We start from the raw sequence: 12,974 nt of genomic DNA on the forward strand, positions 1-12,974 counted from the left end.
AGCAAATAAATAATAAAGAAATTTATTGCAATAAAATAAAGAAAAACAACAAAAGGAATGATTGTATATAAGATGATTGCAAGAGAAAGGACGTATCAGGAGAGAGTCTCGAAATTTATTACTACATTTCACGCATGAGAAGAGTCTACTTAATCACAATAGCTTTTCCTAGTCCTTTATAAATCCGTAAGCTCTTATACCATCTCATCCTCGTAGGTTCTCTTTTAAGGTTTAGGCCAATATCGAAATAGGCCGTTCGAAAAGCCACCTTTTTTTCGAATAAAGGAAAAGAATGATCGAAAGGATATCTTGAAAATGGACGATGGCGATCGAATACTATCCAAAGTCAATACTTTTCGATAGAGAAACCGTATCGTCTTTTCTTGGCTAATAGTGAATGATAACATGAAATTCTTTCGCATGAACGAAAACGTATCAATTTTCATTTGACGATAGTACACGAAGACAAAAATCGATGGCCGGGCTCTTTTCTATTTCCGAAGTCATTAATATATATATATATATATATATATATATATATATATATATTTTTTTTTTTTACGAGGTGAGAACGAAACGATCGTAATTTCTTTTTGTAATCCGACGATAACTCAGCTCCATTAAATCGCAACTGTTGCGTTATGACCTCGCTCGTGCGCTCGTGAGTCTTATTTTTTTGTTCTTTTCTTTTTATTTCTTTAAAACACCCACGAACAAACATATGCGTATATTTACAGACATATGTAAATAAAAAATGACTTTTGGCATATTGCTTTTTATTTTTGTCGACATAAACACTTAAATTTTCCTTACAGACAGTCGATACAGCACGAATGATAAAAAAATAACTTGATTGTCGTATTCAAGAGAGACAAAGAACTGTATGCGTCTAGTGATGAAGATATTATATTATATGTATGTGTATATATATATACATACATACATATACATATTTTTCTATAGTTGTTTCTTTTTCCTTGTATCAAAGATAAGACGCATAATCATCGAAAGACCGCTTTTCATGATTCTTCTTTCTCACTTTGCATAATTACATTTCATTTGTACAGTCGATCGATTATATAACATCTTTCAACATAATCCCGAAAAAAAAATAATATTATTCGTCTATGAGTTTCTTCACTTTCGTTTCTTTTTTCTTTCTTTAATCAGATAAAGAATCGTAATCATTTTTTTTATGTTAGAACGACGTTTGAAGCGGTCCATTACTAATGTGCTTTTTATTAATATAAACGAGAGATTACATAGAAAAATATATCAGTCTAACAGCTCCCAAAGTACATGTGATCCTTCGACTTATTTTGTATCGTATGGCGAATCGTAATTGTGCGAACGAGACACTCTTTATTTTTCTTTATATTTTTTCTTTTCTTTCCTTTCTTTTTTTTTACCTTTTCAATTTACGTAATACGAGGGAAGAAATGAGATAAGACGAAGAAATATTTGTATAAAATTTACTATAGTTATCTCGTAATTACGGAAGAATCGATAATTGAGTAATAGACGAAATATCACGAAGTTGTTACGTTCGAGCACACATTACGTTACGTTCTGTCATATAAACGCGAATAATACGCGACAATTACGTTTGTCTAATCGTTATGCCTATTGTTTCACGATTGCACGATATTATGATGGTTCTTGGATCAGAACCGTGTACGACGTTATGCACACATATATACATGCACACGTATAGTGATGTACCATATACATACACACACACACTCGGACATTCTCTTATTCTCTGTTTGTGCTTACTAAACGATGATGATATCATTGAAATACCTGTTACCATAATATTCTAACGATTTTCTCCTTTTATTATCATCACCAAGAAAATTCTAGTTCACGCGAGCTGCATACTAAATATCCCTCTTATTCTCGAAGGAACAACGAGGAACGTATATATTCGCTTGAATGTTATGTTTCGTGGAGTAATAAAAATGATAGTGAATACCAAACGATTTAACTATGTCCATCTTTATTCTCTTTTTGAACCGATCAAAATAAAAATCGAATCGAAAAGCGTCTGTTAAATAAATTTACATTTATGCTTTTCCACTTTCTCCTCTTTTTTTTTCTTTTCTTTTCTTTTCTTTTCTTTTCTATATATTTTTTTTCTTAATCTTTTGTTTTTTCTTTAATTCTAATAAATATATATTTAAATCTTATCAACGCGTTCACATTTTATCATTACCGATATCATTTTAATTTATACGAAGAGAGACAAAACGATATATATATATATCCTATTATAGAAATGAAAAATTTAGCGAAAGATGTTTCGTATTTTTTTTACCTCTTTTTGTTTTTTGTGTATACATGTATGCTTTTTCTACTAATGCATAATTCAAATTGTTAACTATTTATTTATTACTAATGTCAAGAATTATCAACGATAGAGATGAGAATTTTGCTAGGTTTATAAATTATAAATTTTTCATTCTAACTTCGAATATACTTGCGAATATAATTCTCCTAATTTGAGATAATGTTAATTTGTTTACGTTAATGTATAGAATGCCTCGTTAAATGCACGTACATACAGATCATATTATGTTTATTATTATTATTGTTACTATCATTATCATTATCATCATCATCATCATCATCATCATCATCATCATCATTATTATTATTATCATTATCATTATCATTATTATTATTATTATTATTATTATTATTATTATTGTTGTTGTTGTTGTTATTATTATTATTATTATTATTATTATTATTATTATTATTATTATTATTATTATATTCAATTACAAAGTACGAAGACGACCAGCGCCACATTTTGAGGGACGAATCCAGCGTCCAATCGATTGATAAATCGACTCCGAGTTTCTTCAGTCACGGCAGTCTGATAAAATTCCATCCCAATTAGAATTATTATAAACATCACGTAAATTTTACGATAATTATTGCTAAATGATCTTCGTGCGAAAATCTTATAATAAATTATCTTACACACAGGATAAGATTATTATCATCTAGACGAAAGAGGATTAATTGTTACGAATAAGAAGAAATATATGTATTTTCCATGAGAAAGGGGAAAATTTTTAAACGAAAATATTGATTGTCTTCTGTTATAATTTTGTTATAATTTTGATTTAACTTAAGAAATATCGATTAAACTTACATATGCATAGTTAAATATTACATACATCGAACCTTTATATTTATTCACTATGGGAAGATATGCATCGGGAAATATTTACATTTACTGAACATTTTGTTCATAAAATATATCGACAATAATGATATGTTATACGATATAAGTATATTAAAAACGAAATAATAATAAAAAATAAGGATAAAAATAAAAATAAAAATAAAAATAAAAATAAACGAAAAGAGACAATCTAAAATATCTATAACAACATAGAAAGAATATCTTAATACTGTTACTTTTCAATGTGATTTCTATTATCGAACAAATTCTCATTAAAATATTTACACGTACCAGTGTTCGATTAAACGCAAATAGGAAGATAAATGTTGAAATCGAAATGGAAATTCATAATGAGAAAGGAGAGAGATAGATAGATAGAGAGAGAGAGAGAGAGAGAGAGAGAGAGAGAGAGAGAGAGAGAGAAAGAGAGAAAGAGAGAAAAAGAGAGAGAGAGAGGAGTAGTGACAAAAGGGACACGTGTCGCTAATTAGCATCTAATAAATAATCAAATCGCTGCATTGCAGACAGACGGTGAGCCAGATTAACCGGCTTAACCGTTCGTGTTACGTTCGAAGGAAGAATTTCTAAGACCATTCATCTTAATTCTAATTTGGGGCTTAGGTACCGCTTCAACGTACGCATACACACACAGAGTAACATACACGATCATGCTTAAAATTCAGAATGATGAGTGCAGCTCGTATATTCCAACATCGAGATCAACTTAAACTTGGTAGATAAATATATAGATAGATAGATACATACATACGTAAATACATGCTTACATATACGTACGTACGTACTCACATACATACATTCAGCTAGTCGAGGACTGTGAATTTTTTGAATAATTATATCACTATAATCATCCTCGTTATTTCAAAACTTCAAGTAAGAAATAAAACGAATTTTCTCTTGCACAAAAAAAGTCAGAGAAAATTGGTCTTCTAGTTTTTTCATTATTTTTGGTTGATACTCTTTTTCTTTTGCCCTTAAAGAACGTGAAGATTCTCGCAGCTCTTACTTTTACTATCTTTTAAACACATTTTATTTAATATTTCTCTTGCAAGATTGAGACTGTGAGCTGTTTTACTAGCGTGAAGTTTTGACATCTTGCCCTTACTACATTGACGTCTTAATTTCTTTTCACGGCTCTCACGTAAACGAATCTGTTTGAGAACACCAACCAAAAGCTCGTCCACGTTGTGCTTTATCCCACTCGACGTTTCGATGAATTTGCATTCCCGGGACGTCGCCAGTTGTTTCCCCTCTTTAACATAGCAAAATTTCAATTTAACCAATTTAATCCAGAGATATCGCTTTTTTTCTTCTTTCTTTTTTCCTTTTATTTTTTTTTCCTTTTATTTTTTCATTTCCTTTTCTTTCGATTTCCTATTTTTTATTGCTTCGTCTTTTGTAATACCCTACATCTGTTTTCCGCATAATATAATCGGAAACGTAATTTCGTGCCATTGAGGATCTCTCCTCAAGAATCTTTTAATTATCTCCACCGCAAGTGAAAGTGCCGATATTATCTCGAAGAGTTCGAATTCCATAGAATTCGAACTACTCTCTCATCTTCTATGTTCGCGACATTACGATGATGTTCCCATTATTACGTGGCTTACCGACAAACTGCCTGCTAATTAATTCAATCATATTTAATAACTTAGTTAATTTCATCTTCTCCACTTTGAAAACTTTTCGCTATGTTTTATATATATATATATAGGATTTATTCGAAAGCGTAGATATTAAAAAGTGAAAAAGAGAAAGAGAGAAACGATTTGCATCTATTCGTAAGCTCTCTTGTAAAATTTTATCTTTCATCTCGAAAAATTCCCAATTAAGAGAAATCGATGAATTTAATGTAATTAACGTGGCACGCAACGGCGTTAACGTTGATTTCAACGATAATTCATTTCAAAACAAAATAATTGAAATTTTATGGGATTTAATTTGTGATATCCTTTAAAGGAATATAAAAAATTGATAAATACAGATAGAATTCACGTATTTATCTCACTGCTATTACTTTCGTCTAATCGGTATTAAAATAGTGAACTGGATCGAGAAGCTTCCTCGAAAGACACGATAAATTCACTTTGCTTCGAAAAGTGAGCTATAGTAATCTCATCCTACGAAGGATAATTCCTCCTTCTTTTCTTTCTTCCTTTAACAAGATACAAATTTCACTTGACCTTTAAAAAGGGACTTCTTTTTCTTACAAGAAAACTCTGTGTCGATAACGTTTCTTGAACTTCTCTTGAAGATAAGAAAACATAATGAATGCTATCCAAGAAATGGCAGCTAATCAAATTCGAACTGACACGATATTATAAGTATTCTCGATATTCAAAGATATTTTCTTTTATTCTAGAAATCGAATTGTTCTTTCCTTCTTCTTTCTCTCATTCGAAAATCTCATTTAATGATAATGGATTAAAACGTCTTCTTTCCTTTGTTCTTTCTTTTTTCTTTTTTATATTCACATTCATTCTAATTATATCGATGTTTACTTATTATTCGTTTCGAACGGAATGAATGAAATAATAAAAAATTAGATGTGAAAAGAAATATTTTTATGAGCAAAGAGATGGAAAATTTTCTATTCTCACCATTCGATAAAATTGTACGGCTTCGAGCCAGATCGGACTTGTTTCCAACGACGATAACCGATCGTTCCTGTGTATAGTGCTCTCTCCACAAGTAATTAAGTATCTCTTCGGCCATTTGAAAACTTGTTCGAGATACTATTGAGTATACTACGATACAGGCATGCGGCTCGTACGTAGATAGAGAGTTCTCGACCTGCCTCAAACAAATATGTCGACGATTTTATTTCATTATTTTCTCATCAATGTCTCAAATATTTTCTTTTCTCTTATTTATTTACTAAAGAAATTCTTAAAGACTCTTCAGCCTTGAGACATAATATTCTTAAGAGATATATCCTCGTCTTTCAAAGTTATCCTATACTTTTTTAATACTAAAGTTTAACTAACCACGAATGTCTTTAATTAACATGACAAGATAAAGAAAAAAGAAAAAATGATGTAACTTTTTTTTGATCAACGAACAAACAAATTTTTTTGATTTAATTCTAACGAATTTATATATTGTATTTTATTTATGGATTGTTAAAAATAAATCTTATTTATAGATCAGGATAGACTGTCCAAAAGTTTGAACTATACTTAAGAAGCGTATCAAGGGAACAGATACCGTAGAACAACATTTTAATAATCAATGATCACCGTGGCCAATTACGACGCTACAGGGTTTCTAACTTGGTCATCTGGGTGTTTATCATACAATCCACTTAGTTTTTGGTAGATTTAAAGACGTTGAAATATGTCTTGAAATAATCTAACACGATTAATTTCTTCTTTTGCTTTCTCATTAAAAAAAAAGAACGAACTTCTTTTTAATTGCTATTAAAAAAATTATACGTTCTTAAAGTGAAACCTTTTGAGATAGACTGTATACACAAAAGAAAAAAATTAATTGATTGCATTTTTAAACAATTACTCGAATCAAATTCAATTTGTTTCGTTAATGTAAATTCAAAGGAGTAATTAATTTTGCTATTTTCTTAAAAGTAAGTTTACTCACGCTCATTTCTATATGGGGATGATCAATGAAAATCATTTCCGATTCTTCCTCGTCGAGGAGAATTGAAACTGTTTTCTCTCCAAATTCATCATCTGTAAAAGAGAAATACAAAGAACTGTATGAATGGTACTTATATGCACGAATGGTACAATGCACATAGCAGTTAATATAGTTGCCTTTCGTAAAATGAAAATTATTATTATGCTCGAGAATTCAAAAGATGAAATGATTCTTGAAAAGGAAACGATTCTTTGATTACTCTTTGTGTAGGTGTCTATACATCACAATAACGTATATATATATATATATATATATATATATATATATGTGTATATGTATATGTATATGTATATGTATATGTATATCTCTGTACATTACATTCGTAATGGCATGCGTTTCAGTACTCTCATTTTTTAATATATTTTGCTATAAATGTTTAAACACAATATATATTACAAAAATTTATTTTTATCATTCTCCGTATTATAAATAATTCATTGATCGTGTGCTATAAGCTTATTAATTTTTCTTTAATGTATTTATTAAATGTTATAATTATTACATTACATTATATACATTTAATATATAATATACACTATATGCTATAAGATTTGTTAAAATTTTGACAATTTCGCTTAATGATTTGCATTAATATATAATAATAATAATAATGATGATGATGATAATAATTTTTTTGTTCAATCTCGTTCATTTCTGAATCTTTTAAACTTATTTTACGAGATTTTAGCAATCGACAAGTTACAAATGTAGCTTTTGTAGGATTCTGCATTAGCAATATTGTTGTTATTAGCTTTGAATTTACGTGGAAAAATATTAACGAAGGAAAGCTTTTCAGAGAATATTTGATTCTCCAATACGAATACTTTATAGCATTATCAACTTTGTGATAGATCTATTGAATTATTTACATTTTATGAACTATTGTGTACTTTTATTTTATACATTTTCTATTTGCATTTAATAATTAAGATACATATGAATTATAACGATGTATCATTTCATAGAAAAAATAATAACCTGGAAATATATATTTAAAGAAAATTATGATAAGTATATGAATAGAAAATTATCATTGTACTATTATACTCATTGTATATACAAAATGAATTGTTTAGAAAAACCTAGATATGTATCTCCAAAACAATGCATCTTTTAAAAGAAAATTTGAAATAAAAAGCATTATTTATTTCTTATTCGATCAACATTTTCATGATTATTTCAAAGATCCACTTTATTTTTTTATTTATAATGAAATCATATAATTTTTGTAATGGCTACTTATTTTATGGAATAAAGAAATAAAAAGCAAATAAGTATTGTCTAAAATATCTTTTTATCCAGCTTCTACTTCCTACGATATTTAATATTGTTTAGATAAAAATTTTAATATAATTAATAAACAATTAATACATATACATATAGATATTTTATTTTTAAAATATATCATTTTAACATATGTTGATAGAATATGAAAGCCCTTATTCTCGATACACTCCTCAATACCTTTAATAGAAAATTAATTAATACGTAACAGAATATTCTTGTCAATATGTATCATGCATAAAATAGTATCAGCATAATAGTTGTCCAGCGCATAATTCACTCATTACGAGAGAAATACTAGATTAGGATTGCCGCTGGATAGGATGCGGTAATGCATTTGCTCATTGATCTGTTCATTTATATATTCATTGATTGTCGGATTTAAATATTCTAGACTTTTTTCTTTTTTACGATGTTACCTCAAAAAGAAAAAATATATCAAGATGTATCAACTAGAGCGAAAGATAGTAACGAACGCATTAGAAATGCTTTTAAAAGTATCGACAAATCTATTCTACTACGTATTTTTTTGTTATCAAAAGTATTCAAAGGTATATCGAAAACGAGCGCGATCATTTTGTATATGTATTAATATAATATCTTTCTAAGAAAAGAATACTTGCTTTGTATATTTCTGCTAACTTTAAGTTTCTTTTCCTTTTCTGTTTAAACAATATAAATATCGTAAAAAATAGAGGTTGGATAAAAAATGTTTCAGACAAAAGTTATTTGTTTCTTTCTCTAATACAAGATACCGTTATAAAAATTGTAGGTATTCGATTAGAAAAAAATAAATAAATAAATAAATAAATAAATAAACAAACAAAAAAATAACTTTATGTAGATAGAGAATAAAATGCTAATGAATTCCTCGTAAAAGTCCACCATCACGACGTGGACGATAATATTAATGTCTATAATAATCTATCATCTCGAATAGAGTATAAATGCATTTACAAAGCAAGCAATATTTCCTCTACGTATCAAACAGTATTGTTTCTCGTCTGCGTCGATTAATCAGAACGGATAACTAAAAGCAACGGAGTCGACTCGGAAAGGAGGAATCGATCACAGGATACCAAGCTACATAGTACTTAGCTTCGAGTGTTACGTTTCTAATCATGATACTGCTACATTCCAAAAAGTTCATCTGCATGTCTCGTTACACAAAAGGATTCATATGTAAAGTGAAATGATACAAGACTTGGTAAATAAATTTGCTTGTCACGATATATTTGCATCTCGACAGTTTTAATGAAGAAAAATAACGATGTAAATCATTATTCCTTCTGACATTTTACAACAAAACTGAACTAAAAAATAAAAAGTTTTTAACCGATGATCTTAATAAGTGAAACTTTAGATAATAATATATATATTTTTTTAAAAAGCATATTTGAAGCATATATTTATTTAATTACTCGTATATTTAACTTATCATTGAACAAGTATAATATATATATATATATATATATATACTTCTTATATCATTGAATAAATCAATAACGTAATATTTGGAATGCTAATTCTAATATTATTCTAATATCTTGATAATAATGCAGATTACAATAATAGGTTGATACTAATACTTCGCACAAATATAATCATAATGTATTCCTTTAAACGTTACAAATTCTAAAGATAAATGAACAATTATATAAATATATATATGACAATTGTATATATACATATATATATATATATATATATATATATATATATTAAAACTGAATGTAAGATTTAATATATAATACTTATAAAAAATCAACAAAAAACTTTAATTAACTTATAAGAAATAAAAAAAAAAATCTCCTTTAATTTTCTTATTTGATCGAATTTATTTAAACGTGTAGAAACATAATCCGGAGAGATAATATTTCGTTCCGTATTCTCATCTGTCTCGTATTAGAACAAAAAGAGACAGGATATGAATAATGGACATCTCAACGTTGCCGACGAAAAGCTACAAATACACGAACTCGTATAACGCTGGTCGTTTAAGAAAATGCTACACGAAATCTCCATTATAGCAAGCTGAGAGTAAAATATGACGAGTTATATTAATCCCTTCTTCCTGAAAGAAAGTCCTTGTAAAAGAAAAATGTACCAAAATGCCATGTCACATTGACATTAAAAGGAACACGTAATTATGGATTATGTCAGTTTTATATGTATACACGCGATTATTTCTTTGAGTATTAAACATTCAAAAAAAAAAAAAAAAAAAAAGAAAAAGAAAAAAAAATAAAAGAAAAAAAAAGAAAAAAGAAACGTCACGTTTACATTTTTTAATAAAACCCTATATATTCTTGATCACGTATTTTCATAGATAATAATTTCGAACTATTATCAAATATAAAATGTTATCAAATATCTTATATCTGTACATATATCCTGCATAGATCATTATCGAGTTATTGAGTTTAAAATTTGTCGTGTAATCGCCATTAGTTTTAACAAATTTACAAAAATGAAATTGAATACTATGACATCGATGTAAAATGTATAAATTTATTATTAATAACAAAGACGATGCGAAAGTCTACTAATTTCAAAGATAGGACAGTGAAGGATATAAAAGGACAGGAAGAAACATGGACCAGACGCAACCAAGAACCGTCCTGAACCAAACTGACCTGACCTAACCGTTTTCCATTTCGTTATCTCCAATCCTGTCATGTTATGTCAGCTACAAGAATATGTAATAAAGAATATAGAGTTCTATTTAAAAATGTAAACGTGACTTTCACGGAACTTTCCAATGTTATCGCACAAAGTTAAATAATTATCACTACGTTGTATTCTCTCTTGACGTCATTCGTTCAAAACATTTTATTTATTTTTTTCTTCTTTTATTTCTCCTGGCATTTTTTAATATTCGAGAAAATTATCATATAGCATTTATACGTTTTACGTATACGGACATATTCTATATCAATCATATGTTAATAATGATCGTTCTCGATAACGTAACTGTGATAACGTAAGGAATAATTACGAATTAATTAGATCTTTGTGTTACATTGCGTATCACATACACTGTTATTTGCAAAGGTATCTATCAATCGTCCTATTTCGTAATCGCGTTAATCAAGCGCGATTTTATTAATTTAAATAGATACATACAAAGCGATCGAGATAATGCGTTTGTTAATGGTGATGCAACGTGATCGATGTATTTACGGTTCTAATTAATTTCGAATGATTTAAAGGCGTTACGTAAAGTCGTAGGATAGATACGCAAAAGGTATATATATATATACAAAAAGAGAAAAATAATTTATGAAACGGACGCAAAGAACGATAGGAAAGGAAAATAAAAGGGTAAATTGCAGATAGGATTTCTTTCAGTAATTTCCATTGATGTCACGAACATTATAATAAGATTCGATAGAACTTTTTAATGGATTAAAAAAAAAAAAAGGAAGAAAAAGAAGAAAGAAAAAAGAAAAAAGAAAAAGAAAGAAGAACGAATTAATTGAATCGTAGAAAAAGATCGATCGTAACGAAATCCTGTTTGATGGATCTTGGTAAATACAAAATCTATAATGGCTTTTCACATTTATCTACAACGAAAGAAAAAAAAAAGTAGGAGGAACGAAAAAAAAAAAAAAAAAAAAAGAAAAAGAGGAAGAAAAAGAAAAGAAAAAAAAGCTTCCATAAACTTTACGAAAATTCACTAGAATGCAATTACTATGTTTAACGAGCGACATTCCGAGGGTCGAGTAGACACTCCCACGATGAGAGTCACACTCGTTACTAAGTAAAAATGTTCACCTCAAACGATTAATGAAATAGTAAATGAGCTTACGTCATAATTTGTCCAGAAACTATCACGTCTACCGTGTAAAGCTTGGAAAATCGTGAAGGCATATCGTTATATTTATGAGACTTCAAGATACTACTTTTAATCCTTTGCCGTTAATTCAAGTATACTTTTATAATTAATATTTTAAACAAAGGTCGAGACTTGAACTTTCCGACCACATCAACCACGCGTTTTTGAAATGTCAATGAAAACAAAAAAAAAAAGAAAAATAATAAAAAAATAAAACGAAAAAGAAAATAGAAATATTCTCATCTTTTATCAACGATATCATATAAATCATATTAATCAACAATATTACATATAATTATATAACGAGTAACATGAATATTCAACATTGTAAGAAAAAAAGAAAAAGAAAATTATATATCATTAATTTATTTATCCTATCTTTGTTTAGCCCACAAAAATATACACGAGTATTTGTTAACGCGATTGTATTTGATATAAGGATTTGCAAAAAAAAAAAAGAAAAGAAAAAAAAAAACAGAAGAAAAAAGAAAGAAAAAAGAATCGACGTCCTCTTTAAAAAAAATATCCCAAGAAATTTTACAAAAGACTGAAAAGTTTGTTCGGAGAATCTGTATCCCTGTCACGTTTGTCACGATAAATTTCCCTTCGCGGATAAAACGCACACCACCCTTTGGACGATAAGACTTTTCTTCTTTCTCTTTTTAGTTCTCCTTATGAAAGGGCGAAATCCATCACCAGGATTCTTTTTCCTTTCCGCGGGCGAAATTGTTGAAGCGAATTCATTCGAAAGAGTATATCGAAAGAGCATTTTGAATGCACGATGAGAAATAAATGAAGACGATGTAGGTTGATCCATTCTATTACTTTTTTTTTTCTTTTTTTTTCCTTCTTTTTTTTTTGTACTTTTTCTTATCATGAGAGAACGTATATACCCACATAGGTGAAAACACCCATATACGTAAAATGCGTTGGTAAATATTCCGTATAATTCCACGAACTTCTATCTCTGTTTCTCTGTTT

General features: G+C 28.4%; 1 protein-coding gene across 7 annotated transcripts in view; it reads right to left on the reverse strand.

Annotated features, from left to right (window-relative positions):
• Positions 1-3,389: 3,389 nt before the first annotated feature.
• LOC127063192 (uncharacterized) overlaps positions 3,390-12,974 on the reverse strand; it is a 164,617-nt gene continuing 155,032 nt past the window's right edge. For all 7 annotated transcript variants that reach the window (XM_050992603.1, XM_050992607.1, XM_050992605.1 and 4 more), the window contains 3 exons: positions 6,812-6,903; positions 5,815-6,007; positions 3,390-4,466 (listed from right to left, as the gene is read on the reverse strand). In XM_050992603.1, coding sequence (XP_050848560.1) covers positions 4,189-4,466; positions 5,815-6,007; positions 6,812-6,903 — 563 coding nt within the window. In that variant the 3' untranslated portion in view covers positions 3,390-4,188. The remainder of the gene's footprint in view (positions 4,467-5,814; positions 6,008-6,811; positions 6,904-12,974) is intronic.

Source organism: Vespula vulgaris, chromosome 4 (assembly GCF_905475345.1).
Source record: "Vespula vulgaris chromosome 4, iyVesVulg1.1, whole genome shotgun sequence".
Classification (NCBI taxonomy): domain Eukaryota; kingdom Metazoa; phylum Arthropoda; class Insecta; order Hymenoptera; family Vespidae; genus Vespula; species Vespula vulgaris.